Below are 13,815 nucleotides of genomic sequence, written 5' to 3' on the forward strand. Positions count from 1 at the left end.
AGATACCCATTTTTAGGGTAGATCAGTAGAGGGACATTTTCGTAGATGAGAGGTCTAGACATCGTGAGAGGGGACGTAGCCTTAAAAAGAAAAAAGAAAGAGAATCGCTCGCTCGCTCTCCCGTCCCGGCGGTGTACCGGGTAGGTCAGGTGCGGCTGATCGCGTGCCCTTTTTCATTCCTGCTGTTGCTTCTCCCTGCATTACGGCGCTGAAAGAGCATCGTGAAAGCTTTGCAGTGGTGTTTGACAGCAGCACGCTAAGTGGCAATTGCATGCATTGGCGAGGGCCTTTTGGGGCTGCGCGTAACAGCGCGATTGCGGCTCGTGGAATGGAATGACACTGACTGAATGCATTGAGTGGCACGAAGAAAGTTGGCAAGTTTCATCTCGACTTTTGTTTTATATTTGCTATCTACTATACTGTATGCTTATAAGATGGAAGCCTCTATATAGCTAGGACTATCCCGACGGGAAATACCGCAAGCCACCGCACATGGCTTGTTGTACAATCCATCAACGCAAACCTAATAGAGATGGGTTTCTCAAGGCCACTTTGCAATCCTTTCGGGAGTGGCATGTGATACGGATCATATATAGGCATTCATAGCACCACCCGAGGTAGTCTTGTAGCCATGTGAATTTACCCATAGATAATACTGCTGTGGAAAACAAACTCTCAAAAGCGCAGTCATGCATGATTCAGGCAAAAGTAAATTAATAACAGCTCAAATAACAATCGACTCCGTAGGTATCCCTTACTTGTTTCCATGCCATGTGTCGCGCTGCTCGCTGTCCATCGCAGCATCCTATCGCTCAATATGCAAGCAATTCCATCAAAAGATGCAAAGCGTGGGCGAACCATGGCACCAGAGCCGCCCTCCCCCGAACCACCGCTGTCTATAGAGAGGAGCAACTTGCCCAGATCCTAGCTCTTCACATACGAGTTATTCGCATCCAAGCCAGAGTCCGCCCACCAACCCTTCTAAAGATGCAGGCTCAGGGGGGCCGGCCCTCCCCCTTCACTTTCACCCCCCTCCCAAGCTTCTTGTCTATGTCTTCCTCAGATGGCGATCCAGATCAGCATGATGACAACGTCCATGCCCTTGCCCTCGCCTCCGTCGTACTTGAAAGTCCACATGCCGTCCTTCTTCTCGTCCCAGTATGCGCCGGTTGCGCTGTGCATTCCTCGTCGGCCGACGTGCGGCTTGCCGTCCGTTGCGGTGGCATCTGTGCTCGTCGACACGTGAGGCTCCTCCGTCTTGGTGTCGGTGCCGCCGCGGGACTTGTTCAGGGCGGATGTGGGAACAAGGTGCTGGACAATGGTGCTGTTGCAGGCAAACTTGTATGAGGGAGAAGTGGCGCCCTGGGGAGTCGCCTCAGAGATGAGCGCTTTCAGCATGGAGCTCTGTCGCAACGGTTAGTTTAGCTGTTGGAAAAAGAGGTCTTGGCCGTCGTATGGAGGGATCTGGATCTGGCATACGATGATGGTCGAGTTCCATTGCTCAGTCTTGGCGTGGTCGTAGAATTCCGCACTGCCGATGGCGTTGTTGCACACCTAGTTTGCTCATGTTAGACGCGGCGAGCTCGATATACCAGCTTCAAACAGCTTGGGGGAGGAGGGCGACAAAGCGTACATCTGTGGCAATCTGCTTAAGTCGGTTGAAGGGCACGGGCTAGTATCCTCGATTAGCATGTCTCACAGCCCCTCCGAGAGCCTCTGTAGCAGCGCATTGCGTACCGGGGTAGACATGTTGACTGGTGATGCTTCGGGCTGGGTGTTTAGTTTAGGGGGGGAGGATGCGATGGCGGATGCGACGACAATGTGCCAGCTGCGGTGCGTGTAAGATGCCAATGACGGAAATACAGCCTGTGCTCCAGCGAAGCCCTGCGTTAGCCAACCATTGAGAGGCGATGCAGCCGCGGAGACGAGCTCACCTGTAACGCTTAATTCTCTTTGCTCTTGTGCTTCCAACCGCGACAAGTTGCTCGTTCGCCCTGCATGGCTTTCCCCTTTTGGTACAGCAAACCAAAACCGCGCTGCTTCGCTGTTGCGGGGCCGTGCACGTGATCCGCCAGCCGCCTCTCTAGCAGCCCGTCTATTAGCAGGTCTCCAGCTAGCGGCCCAGCGGCCCAGCGGTCCAGCAGTCCAGCTAACCAGCTGCTGTCCAAGCCCACGTGCTCCCCGTAGCTCGACAAATCCGGCCTGCAGCAGTGGGGACGGGCGGAACTTAGTACCTCTGCAGCTTTTGGCCTGCGAGATGCTGCCGGGGGCCGCCACGGTCGGATCTTGCTTTTCTTTTCTCTTCCTATCTTGTATCTTCGCACAAAATTCTTCGTCACCCTCCGAAGCTTCACCTGTTCCGACTCGTCTCTTACGTGCCGCTCCCTCATTGGCATTTTTGTCGCTTACCCGTCAATCGCGCGCCGGCACCGTCTCTAGTCACTCGCCCTGAACGTCATCCTTTTGACCAAATCAACTAGCGGCAGCTTGAAAGTCCTCCGGCGATAAACTTTTTTTTTACTTCTTCAACTTCATTACCACGACGAAATGTCTTCCCAGCCTCTCCTCCAAACCGCTCCCGGTAAGTCGCCATAGCATGAGTTGGAGACTCCTCTACGCTTTCGTCGACGATGTCGTGCCAATTGCTCATCAATCGATATAGGCAAGCGCATTGCCCTCCCTACTCGCGTCGAGCCCAAGGTCTTCTTCGCCAACGAGCGTACGTTCCTCTCATGGCTCAACTTTACCGTCATCCTCGGTGCCCTGGCCATCGGCATGCTTAACTTTGGCGACCGAGTGTCTTTCATCTCCGCCTTCCTCTTTACCGGCGTCGCCATGTTGACTATGATTTACGCCCTGGTAACATACCACTGGAGAGCAAAGTCTATACGAGTGAGGGGACAGGCTGGTTTCGACGACCGATTCGGTCCCACTTTCTTGGCCATCATCCTGCTGTTGGCTGTCATTGTCAACTTCGTCCTCAGGATTATGGATCAGTCCAAGAAGCAGAAGGACCAGCCCGTGTACTAAGCCATCGGTGTCTACTATTGGAGAAGGACGAACAAATCAAAGGACTGGACCAAAGCGGCATCAATGTCTTAGGACATACAAGCGAAAATGATGAGGCTGCCTGTATTGGACTGTTAGGCTTAGCAAGGCCTGTCCGTCAAATTTCCTGACAAGGAAAGGTTTCCAACGAAACTAAGCGCTGTGTTGAATTAGTGTATCATATGTTTTTTTCTTGGGTATCGCACCGGAGGTAAATTAATAGCTCAATAAGATTGTATATCAAAGCTTGGGTATCATATTGCTGCAACCATGTGAAAATTTTTTCTTTCCCCTTTCAGACCCAGCTGGTCGAAATCAAACCCCATGTTTCCCCATATCCGCAACCTTGTCTATAGTGGAGTATCTTCGCTCGTTTGTACCGTTACGTTTTCCCTCGAATTGAGTTCTGGGATTGCTTGATGTGAAATAAATATCCTCAAAGATTTGTATGTTTGAGTTCGCGGCGGCGGCAATACGGCTTGCTCGAATCGACTTTCCATGGCCTCGAACGCACCCTCGTCACTGTCGGAATCCTCCTCAGCCTCCTCTTCCACATCTCCCCTCTCCCGCGTGTTTTTCTTCTTCTTCTTAGCCTCGGGAGGCAGATCGAAGAGCTCATTGTACTGATACCAGGCCTGGCCCTTCTCCTCCAGTAATCTTTTGCATTGCTCCGCCACCGTGATCATTTTGCAGACGTCTGCAGGTCGCGCATGGAGCAGGATAGCTCGCGACTCTGCGGACTTGTCGAGAAGATGGGATGATGCGCTGGAAACACGCTTGCGGATTTGCGTTGATGAGAGGACGGACAGGGTGAGGACGTTGTGCTTGTCGGAGAGTTCCTTGAGGATGGCTTCATGCGGGCCTATCAGGGTGGGATTTGCCTGGGTGCGAGGTTTCTTGGACGAAGCCAGTTGGCTGGATGAGTGCTTGCGCTTCTTGGAGGCATTGTCGGTTGACATGGCTGGGTTTGGTGGTGAATGCAGTTTTGATGTTGTTGGAAGAGGTGGTGATGATTATTTACTAGAGCTTTTGACGGAAAAAATGTGGGTTTGGAGCTAGTGGTGCTACATTGGTACTTGTCTTAGATCTTAGCGCCCTTTGGCTGCTGTACTCGTACAAGTATGTAGAAGCATCCCTCTATGGTGAAGCGTCATTCTCATCAAGTCGATAGCTGTTCTACTGCTGCTAGGAGGCAAGCTGTAGTAGAATTGCTGGAATATTCAAATATCTACCCAGTACCTTGTATCATCGACCTCGGAATGCCCAATTGGGAAATATAAAGCAACCTTGATAACGATGATTCCATTGCTTATCCAAGTCGAACCATTGCACAATCCCATCGGGGCTAGGCACAACGTAGATCCGGCGTCCGCCTTTTGTTGAGCGTTTTCCGAAGGTAAGCCGAACCGAAGTGGCTGCCCAACGGACTAAACCTTGTTCCTCTGCTCGGCAGATGGTGTGGACACGCCTCGGGCCAGTCAAAACGCATCAGACGAAAGACTAGAGTGCATCAACTTGCCAAAGCACGTTCTCCAAATAGAAGCCCGCTGTGGGAGTGTGCATGCATTCTGGCGTCTCTGGCGGCACTCGACGCTATTTTCAGTGGACGGGCGCACATGGACCCTGGAAAAAACAGATGCAATGCATTGTCTTGCTTGCTCTGCGCTCGTTTGGGGGAAGCAGTCCAATCGTCACCTAGTACAAGTACAAACAGGCGCCGATGAGACAAATGGATGACGAGTTCTGCCAGCGCTTGGGTGGAGATGGCCAGGACAGGTACAGGTACGACTGACGATGAGTCTCTGTGCCCCGTAACACTGCAAAAGTGGGCATGTACTCGTACGGGGCAGAGGCGCTACTCTACTTGTTTCTTGTCCGCACTACCAGCGTGATCGGCCCACCAGCCCGTCAAGAGCTGGGCAGATGTCGTATTGCGTGTAATAGTTGGAACATGGCGAAACGACCATGTGTCTGCACCAAGTGGTTACAGCAGTTACTTTGGCAGAATTACCCCGTTTTGGGCCTCGTTCAGCGTTCAATATCAACTCAGCATAGTATCTGAAGAGCAACACAGCAGGTTTGGCAGGGGATCTTGGTAGATATTGAGCATCGATCTCGAATTCCGAAAATCGAGGATTCTACGCCGGCGATTGGTCCGTGGATTGGGCTGCATTGGAGCCATGCACCAACGACATTAGCTCGACCCTCAATAGACACCACCAAAGGTCCCCTCAACCGTTACCGTGCCGTACTCCTACTCTCGTGCATGTACGAGTAGGTATACTCGTTGATATGGATACTTACACTGTGGGAAAGCAAGCCATGGCGTTGGGCTACGGGCCGCAGAGGGATAGGCAGCGGTGCAGGACTCGCTCGCATCGAGTACGAAGGGCGCCAGGCATATGAATCTGGTACACTTGAGACTGATCACATCTCCTCGACACAGGGACGTGGGTACTGCTACGTCTCTTTATATACTCGATACAAGATACCAGACATAACGGACGCTCTCTTCCGGTATCCTCGGTGCCAGACTTGGGTGCCGGAAAGCGGCAGATAAAGAAGCATTGCAACAAACTGCACCAAAGCAAAAGTGGCGGCATAAACTGAACTAAACAAAACTACTGCCTGTATCCTAGGTATCTCCTGCAACAAAGAAAAAACAGGCGGCTGGCTGCAAAAAAACAAAGCGATGGAAGCAAAGAGCCTTCGATGACAATCGCCCGTGCCCGGCCCTTGTCCCACGGGCAAACAAGAGCTGGTTGGTGCTTTTCTGGTAGCGTGGCTTACGGTCCCCTCCTCCGGCACACTCCCCGAAGGCTTTGGTCGAAAGCTCATCCTGGTCAGTCGACTGTAACTTGCACTTGTACTCGTACCTACTCGTACCGTAACTTGCACACTCCAAGTTGCGCCCACTGGACGGGTCTTGGGGTGGCTGCAGGCGGCGAGCATGATACAGGATACGCTGCGGGCTTGCAAGCGGCACTGCTCGCCATTGTTTCTGCTAGCGTGACGACGAGTTGCAGCAGGCAGATACGAAGGGGAAGAAGAGGGAGGTTGACGCAGGCAGAAGGCAGCAATAGGCAATCTAGCAAAGATCCATTGGATCAAGTGTGTGCATCAGTATCAGTATCAGTATCATTGCCGACATGAAGTATATACGATAATACTCGTACCATGTACTTGGAATGGCTGTCCGTCCGTCTTATCAGCGAGGAGAAGCATCCATCAGATCAGTCGATAGACCGTCCCGTGGAACAAACTTGGAAGTGAGGCGATAAGAACTGTAACTGTACTGGGAAGAGACGGCGCTAACACGGATGCCCCGTCCAGGCCCTTCGGCTCAGCAACAAAGGACGGGCTGTAAGTACCTCTGCGGACCCAAGATGCGGTAGCCAGCTGTCGCAAGTACCTAGCCGCATCTGCAGAGGTACTTTGCGCCACCCACGGCGTCCCCCGGAGACGGCGCAGAAGGGAGCAAGAGTGTACTGGTACCCGCAAGTCTACGTGCCCGTACCGTAGCGAGTACCGGTACTCCATTCTCCCTCCAGACAAGCACAGTCCAGCAGGTAACTTGCTCGCACAAGCAGGCGGCCATAGCTCCTCCACCCGCCGGCCCACCGCCCAACACCTCACACTCCCACCCCTGGCCCGGAACTTGGAAGCCATTGAGACAGCCAAGCGGCTCAACTGCCTGCCAGCGCCGTCGTACTCGCAATTCAGAGGCCCAGCCAGCCCTAGCTTGGCTCCAAGTCCAGCGCCAGCACGGCCCACCCCCCCAAAGCAACAAATCGCCCATCCGCCACGACGAGTCACAGGCCTTCGCCTTGGGCACTCGCCTCCGCCTGTGCCCCTGCCTCTCCAGTTGTCCAGGTGTCAGCCAGAACCAGGCCAGACTCGTGCAAAACAAACCGCCTCTTTCACGCCGTGAGTCGCCTCCCCCCCCTTTGCTTTTTCACTTGTCACCTTCTGTTCCTTTGCCCAAGCCGCCTTCTAATTCTCCCCCTTTCATCTCATAACACAAACTCTCCCTATCCTTAATTTTTTTTCTTTTCTTCCTCTGTCGCTCTCTCGCCAGAGGCTTTGTTCGAGGCTTTTGCTAGCACTCGACACTCCCATCTCCCCCCCATTTACAGCGCGCGGCTCTCATTCACCCCAGCCCTTGTCTCCCTCCTCCTCTTGCGCGCTGCCTTCACTGCAGGTCAGGTTCAGGTTCAGCGTCTCCCGACCTCTCCGCCAGGCCAGCCTACCAGCCGCATTCACAAGCCCCCCCTTTGCCCAGCGCCACTGCCTAGGCAGATTACCTCAGCACGCGCATTCCAGCGCCCCACTTTGACGCATCCCTCGCTCCAGTCCAAGTGCCTTGATTGTTTCTGTGCCGTCGCTGCAAAAGCGCATTACCTCATCACCAACTTCAGCCTTTCGCTTCACAGCGCATCTTTTGCCTCGCGTCGCATCTGTCGCGTCGCATTGCTGTCTTTGGCGCAGTCGCACCGCAGCAGTCGCGGGCATGTCCATGTTTCGGTTCTGGAGTAGCGATCCGAGGGGAAGCGACAAGACCGTCAATGGGTCGCCATCCATCGCCTTCAGCCCGTCAACCCGAACCTCGTCAGTCGCATGCGATCTGGACTTGTCGCCGCGCAAGCGATCGCATCGTGACGTCGACAACGACGACGAAGACGACGACGCCATGGGTTCTGTTGTACCGGCTAAACGCCTCAGGGCCGGCTCCCAGGCGCTGGCTGAGGAATCGTCTTTCCCAAGGCCTCGAGGGCCAACCTCCTCGATGGCTGCCGAGTCCTGCGCCGTCGACAGCGCCAGAGACCTGATCCAAGCTGAATTTTGCCAGGAAATTCTACTCAAGCACAAGGAGCTAAGATTGATCAACCAAGAGCTCGCCAAGTGTCAGATTGCGCTTGAGCAGCTGCGCCGATGCCATCTCATCCCGTATCCTGTGAATTGTCCCACCCCGCAACAAATGTTAGACGTCAGCGACGGAAAGGGTCCTGCAGTAGTGGCCAAAGCCGGCGACGCTATCCCACGCTGGGCGCCTCCCTTTGGTGTTGTCGATGGTCCTTACTCTCGGCACTATGCCAAGTGGCTCATTCCCGATCCAGCCTTTGATGGCATACAGCCAGTCTCATCGCATCTCCCTGCCCGGGGTCCAGTCCTGGAAGGAAGAACAACCCGCAACAGTAATGGTGAACTTGGATTCGGAATCGTCAAGGGGCGCCGTGGCAACGGTAGCCATAAGTTTGAGTCTCTGTCAAGCGGCTACCCCCTACCCAAAGACAAGGTAGGCCCTTGCGTCCTGACTCGGGCAGATGGCCAGACAGTCAAGCTTGTGTGCTTGGACTGCCACAGGGACAACTTCTCAAGTACCCAAGGCTTCATCAACCACTGCCGCATTGCACACAAGCGTGATTTCAAGAGCCATGAGGAGGCCGCCGTTCATTGCGGCCAGCCATATGAAGCTTCCGAGGGGGGTAACATCCCCAAGGACAACAAGGTATCAGCTCCTGCATCGTCCTCTGCCACCACCACAGCCACGTCTTCTTTCGTGCATACCTTTGCGCGTCCGGACGTGGTAGAGCAAGACGTCTTCAAGTCGCTTCGGATGAGAATTTCCGACTCGTTAAAGCTTTACAACCAGGGCAAGCTGTCGGTTGTCAAGTTTCCTCGCAACATCAATGCTGTTGCTTATCCCGGCAAGGCGTCGCCATCGCCATCGCCCTCGTCATCAGCCTTTGGCCCATCTTCTGACGCACCTCACCTGTCTCGTCTCTTGAAGGCTCGCAACTTCCAAGGCAATCTCCACGATGTTGTTGCCGATGCAAAGTACAAGATGTCACTGGAGGATCTTGCTGGGGAAGAGTCGGAAGCCGATGGCTCTGTCTCCCCCATGCAGGACTCACTGCCAGGCCGAGCCTCGGTTGTTATGCGCATGCCCGCCAGGACTGCAAAAACCCCTGTTTCCGGAGGCAACTCAGCACGGCCGACAAGCAGCAAAGGCCGCGCTGCGCATATGGCACTGGCCTCGCCCTCGGATTCTGACATGGCCATGACGGCCAACAAGCACCGATCGGACGCAGTTCTGTCCGACGAGGACGTGGACATGGAGGACGCCGACATGAGCCCCAACACACTTGTTAGCAACAACGCGCCTTCTCTGGTTAGTGACGACGGAGAGTATGACGACTCTGATGAAGGCTCCTCTGTTTCTGGAGCAAGTGACCAGCTGGAGGCGGAATCCGTCTCAGATGTTGCCGAAATCTCACTGGATTTCGAGTCCGATCCTCGAGCTCTTCGCCGGGAATCGACGGGCATGGCAGGACCTGTGCGGCTTCGCAAAGAAGATCCCAAGCAGGTTACATTTATCGGTCCTGTCAGAAGCAGTGCCAAGGAGCGAAGGCAACGAAAGGCCTAAAGCTCACCCCTTTTTCAATCAGGACCACCTTGATCTTTGCCACTGGACATGAACTATTTCTCGACCCACCACCCCGAATTATGTGGCAACCCATAGAGTACCGTTTTGGATTCTCATTTCATTTTCTGCGACGCCTTTTATCATTAAAGAACTATAACTCTATTTTTGGTGGTTAACGACTTTTTCTTATTTTCTCGTGATGGCTTTTTTTTTTTATTTTCTCTCAGTTTGAACTATCTCAATAGTTGGTGGTTCGGTTTGGCTTGCTTACGATGTGTGGACTCTTTTATTTTATCACGTTTTTTTCTTTGGCGCTCTTGGGTCATTGAGGGTATTCGGAACTGTTGCTATTTTTTTGTATTAGAGACTTTGGCTTTTTTTGTTCAGAAGGGTTGCCGGCGCAAAGGGTTAAAGGGAGCCTGCTTGAGGACTGCTCGGCCGATGGGTGTCGAAGCATAAAGCGCGGCCTAGGGTGTGTTCTTTTCTGTTTTTTTTTTTGTATGATACAGTTAATGCCCGCGAGGATTTTTGCGATTATGGAAATAAGAATGATGGGGGGTCCAATGACCCCCACTACTATTTGCATCAGTTAGCTGGCAGATGTTCATGTGTCGTCCGATGGTTGTTTAGATATGTCGATTTTCTCAATAGTCAGGTATTCTTGCTTATATACAAATTGGAACTACAAGTTGCTCAACTTATACAAGTATCTTTGCCTTGTGAGGGTGTGGTTAATCGGCAAGCTGTGCAAATGCATATTGCAAATACCTTAGCCATCGGTCACACATGATAATAGTATCAAATCTAAGATATCATCATTCTACAACATTGAGAATCACTGGCTTTAGGCACGATAGTTTGACGCGGAATCCCACCGTCATATTAAAAGGTAAACTAGAATTACAAGGGCATACGCGCGCCGAACCAGTTCCCGACTATTATTATTATACGCCTGCTTGTTGTGCTCCGAGCCCAACGATCCAATTCATTCAATCTTTTCGCATGCAAAACACTTAACATCATCCTCTCCATTCTCATCTCATTAGATCATGGCGACAGCAGCACCGGCAACAGCCATGACAAGGCCGGCAACACTTCCCATGGTGGGAGCGGCAGCGGCGTTGGTGCTTGAGCTACGAGCGCCGCCGGTGGTGGCGCTTGACTGGGAGCCAGCGGTCTGAGAGGGACCGGAGTCGGTGGTGGAAGCATCGTCATTGCTGGGGGCAGCAGAGCCAGAAGTCTCCTCGGAGTTTGAAGAGCCCTGTGTCTTGGTCTTGGGGGTAGATGCTGTGGTCTTGGGAGACAGGAGGGAGGCGGTGCGGCAGTAGGAGTCGACTTGTTGCTGGACTGAGGGAGCACGGATATCGTTGGGGCAGTTGTTGTAGCACCTGGTGATGATTAGCATGTGAAGCTCGTGAAAGGGAGTAAATAGAGACTCACGTCAAGACGGCCTGGTACGCGGCGCAGAGGCAGTCGTAGTCGGTGGGCTTGCAAGCGTTGGCCTAAGGGGATAATAGGTCAGTCTGAATGCTCCTCAACAATGAAATGAAAGGAATACTGGGTTATCACGTACAGTTTTGGTGGTTGAGCCGAGGCAGTCCTCGAGGATGTAGTCGGCGAGACAGCTGGAGCCGGGGGTATCTGGCGAAGTCGTACTGGCGGCAGACACGCCAACAGCAGCGAAGAGGAGAGTCGCGAAGAACTTCATCTTGTCTGGTAATAGTGGATGATTTTGGTATATATGAGATGACGGCTGAAGTAATAAGAAGAAGACTCCCAAAAAGTCAAATAGCCTCTCTAATGCTGATGCGTGGATGATTATTATTATGAGTTATGGGGGAAAATTAGAAAAGAAGAGAAGAGAGAAGAAGAAGAAGAAGGGGATGGAGAGAGAAGAGGGAGGAAGGGAGAAAAATAAATAAGAAGGTCCCCTGGGGAGCAAGGTGAAGTCTTATTCGGAAGCGACGAGCCGGGGGGGGCGTGGTAAGTGGCATGTTGGGGTTTCTCAAGGCCCCGGATTTCCATCCATTGTCGAGGTTGCATGGGGCGACGGCCGAATTATTCGCGGTCGGCAGATATACTTTGTACTGTACTTACGGTGGAGAGAGGGAGAGGGAAAGGGAGGAATCGTTTGATACCGTTTTGTGCTTGCTTGGTGCGTTTGCTCTACATATAAGACATACAGGTACCTAATTTGATGCTGTTCGGGAGATGAGTGAGAGAGATGCTCTTGATGATCGACCCAGGGCGCGTCCTAGAAAGAAATTGATGCTGCTACGGAGAATTGAAAAGCATTTGTGCTCTGTACAAGTGTATCCATGGTGTGTGATTAATAGAGTTTGCACAGGGAGGAGCTTAAGACTAGGAGATATCATGGTCGCCTCTTGTGCGACTCGACTGGCGGTGATACCCAGATGGAACCGGAACCACCACCGTTGATATACCGTTTGTTATAGGCTCCATTGACTGAAGAAATCTCGTATTGACGGGCGTCATGCAGGTGAACTCCAGAAAGACGGCATGCCCTTTCAATTGCTTATCATAGACTCCATGCCATGTCATGTTTTTGTTGTCGTGCAAAATATGGATGCATCACAAAAAGGGATGCGAGGTCAGGGAGCTTGCAATCCAATCGCCCCCCAAACGGGCCAATCGCAACGGCCGGTCTAGAACAGCGAGCAAGCGGCTGTTTGTGGGGACCTCAACTGAGATGGCTGCTGGAAGGAAAAGAAACGAGGCCACCAGCGCTGTTTAGTGCCTGGAGTAGCGGCTGGTAGGGGCTAATCCGGTCGGTAGGTCTCCCGGGCCATGGGCACTGATGCAACGCTCGGATTGGCCGGTCGAGCAAGGGATAGAGTTCAATAGCTGCGACATGCCCCTGTGACGGCGCAAAGTAAAACTTCATTTCCCTTTGAATCGCCTTTGTTTTCCTTGCTGTCCCTCTTTTTTTTTCGTTTTGGCGATCCCCCGGGAAGGGAAAAAGCTTCTTCTCCAGATGGATGGGGGGGCTTGGCCAGCAAATACGGAGTACCTGGTAGAGAGTAGCCGAGCTTGAGCTTCGCTTCGACCCTGAGCCCATGGGGGGTCCAAGTAAGAATCGGTGTGGAAATTCCGCCAGGCGGTCCGAGCTTTATTGGGGTTGTTCGTCTTGTCGTTTGTGATGATTTCTCATGGAGCTTCTCCTCTTGTTGCTGGACAAGGGTTGTGGTTGTACGGAGAGGTCTTGGGCTGAAGACAATCGTACTTCGTATACCGGAGCTGTAAGGTGGTGATGACTCTGGACTTTGTGCCTGTGAGGCTTCTACCCCTGGCGGGAGGCGCAACGCCACAGCAGTTTGACCATGTTATTCAAGGTGCGGCTGAGAGGTAAAGGGCTTCTCTGGGAAATGAGAGTAAGTCGACGTTTCTGCCAAGGGTCCCACCTGATGACTGTATGGGACTTGTGCAACGGCCTCAGAGGTTGCACTTCATATGGAGCTGGTAATATCGTACATGGACCTGGCTGCGACAGGTATTCTGTAAGTACTTGCCTTTTGGGGGCAGCTGCAGCTACACGCCGTTGGCCAGGCTGGAAATATTCCGTGGCCCGTGTCTTAGCTGGAGAATCTGGCATAGAAGCCGAGAGTCGCCATGGTAACATTGTGCCAGGGTAGAGGTGTCGAGGTCTCTCGGGTAGGATGTTTCGCCGCGGTCATACTTAGCACCTACAAGCATTGGCTTCATCAAAGACATCAATTGTTATAACAATACGGAAAACTGTATATCGTCGTCATGTACTATCACAGGCAGCACACTGCTTGGGATGCTTCTCGGTAACATACAAACGATAAATCTGCTGCCTCAAGCGCTGAGGAGCATCCAATAATGCTACCTGGTAGTCTACTTTTGATGCTCTAAAACCATTGGCCAGCCTCATCTACTACTACTCTACCTCGTCAAAAACTGCTCAATGCCATAACCCAATATTCTTGATGCCTGATGCATCCATCACTAGGTAGACGAATATCGAAGAAAAGAAGAGACGCTTTTTGCTGACAATGACGACGCAACTCGTAGGCAGATGAATAAAATCACAATGCGCAGGTACTTCTGCTATGGGTAATCGACCTCTACATCCAATGCAACCTTTGTTGTACCTCCATATCTAGGTACCGCCTTGCCATGTTATAAAGCTATCTTCAAGTCGTCTTCAAGAGTCTTCAGGCAGATACAGCATCATCAACAGCTATTCCGGAAGACGTCATCTGTGCCCCTCAGCCATATATAGCCCAGGTACTACTAAGGAACTAGGAGGCGGTGCATCAGAGTGAGTAGCTCGCGATTTAGCTTGCGCGGACCTT

The 13,815-nt window shown here is 52.5% G+C and overlaps 6 protein-coding genes across 6 annotated transcripts; 3 read left to right on the forward strand and 3 right to left on the reverse strand.

Moving 5' to 3' along the window:
- Positions 1-385: 385 nt before the first annotated feature.
- Positions 386-1,986, reverse strand: V8C40DRAFT_252814 (Tctex-1). The gene is made up of 2 exons (XM_083217467.1): positions 1,935-1,986; positions 386-1,866 (listed from the first exon to the last, which is right to left on the reverse strand). The coding sequence occupies exon 2, from the start codon at positions 1,396-1,398 to the stop codon at positions 1,060-1,062; it is 339 nt and encodes a 112-aa protein (XP_083070288.1). The 5' UTR covers positions 1,399-1,866; positions 1,935-1,986; the 3' UTR covers positions 386-1,059.
- Positions 1,987-2,259: 273 nt separating this feature from the next.
- On the forward strand, positions 2,260-3,293 carry V8C40DRAFT_252818 (uncharacterized protein). The gene is made up of 2 exons (XM_083217468.1): positions 2,260-2,581; positions 2,663-3,293. Exons 1-2 carry the CDS (start codon positions 2,548-2,550, stop codon positions 3,028-3,030), a joined length of 402 nt encoding a protein of 133 aa, XP_083070289.1. The 5' UTR covers positions 2,260-2,547; the 3' UTR covers positions 3,031-3,293.
- V8C40DRAFT_71849 (uncharacterized protein) lies at positions 2,939-4,443 on the reverse strand. The gene has a single exon (XM_083223351.1). It carries the CDS (start codon positions 4,005-4,007, stop codon positions 3,399-3,401), a length of 609 nt encoding a protein of 202 aa, XP_083070290.1. The 5' UTR covers positions 4,008-4,443; the 3' UTR covers positions 2,939-3,398.
- Positions 4,444-5,539: 1,096 nt separating this feature from the next.
- Positions 5,540-6,280, forward strand: V8C40DRAFT_252822 (uncharacterized protein). Its single transcript, XM_083217469.1, has one exon. The coding sequence runs from the start codon at positions 5,761-5,763 to the stop codon at positions 6,199-6,201; it is 441 nt and encodes a 146-aa protein (XP_083070291.1). The 5' UTR covers positions 5,540-5,760; the 3' UTR covers positions 6,202-6,280.
- Positions 6,281-7,313: 1,033 nt separating this feature from the next.
- Positions 7,314-10,172, forward strand: V8C40DRAFT_72113 (ADA HAT complex component 1). Its single transcript, XM_083223354.1, has one exon. It carries the CDS (start codon positions 7,559-7,561, stop codon positions 9,473-9,475), a length of 1,917 nt encoding a protein of 638 aa, XP_083070292.1. The 5' UTR covers positions 7,314-7,558; the 3' UTR covers positions 9,476-10,172.
- A 332-nt stretch (positions 10,173-10,504) lies between these two features.
- V8C40DRAFT_72122 (uncharacterized protein) lies at positions 10,505-11,362 on the reverse strand. The gene is made up of 3 exons (XM_083223355.1): positions 11,049-11,362; positions 10,916-10,977; positions 10,505-10,863 (listed from the first exon to the last, which is right to left on the reverse strand). Exons 1-3 carry the CDS (start codon positions 11,181-11,183, stop codon positions 10,518-10,520), a joined length of 543 nt encoding a protein of 180 aa, XP_083070293.1. The 5' UTR covers positions 11,184-11,362; the 3' UTR covers positions 10,505-10,517.
- Positions 11,363-13,815: the final 2,453 nt, after the last annotated feature.

The sequence above is a fragment of the Trichoderma camerunense genome (assembly GCF_050948025.1).
Source record: "Trichoderma camerunense strain CBS 138272 chromosome Unknown V8C40scaffold_16, whole genome shotgun sequence".
In the NCBI taxonomy this organism is placed as follows: domain Eukaryota; kingdom Fungi; phylum Ascomycota; class Sordariomycetes; order Hypocreales; family Hypocreaceae; genus Trichoderma; species Trichoderma camerunense.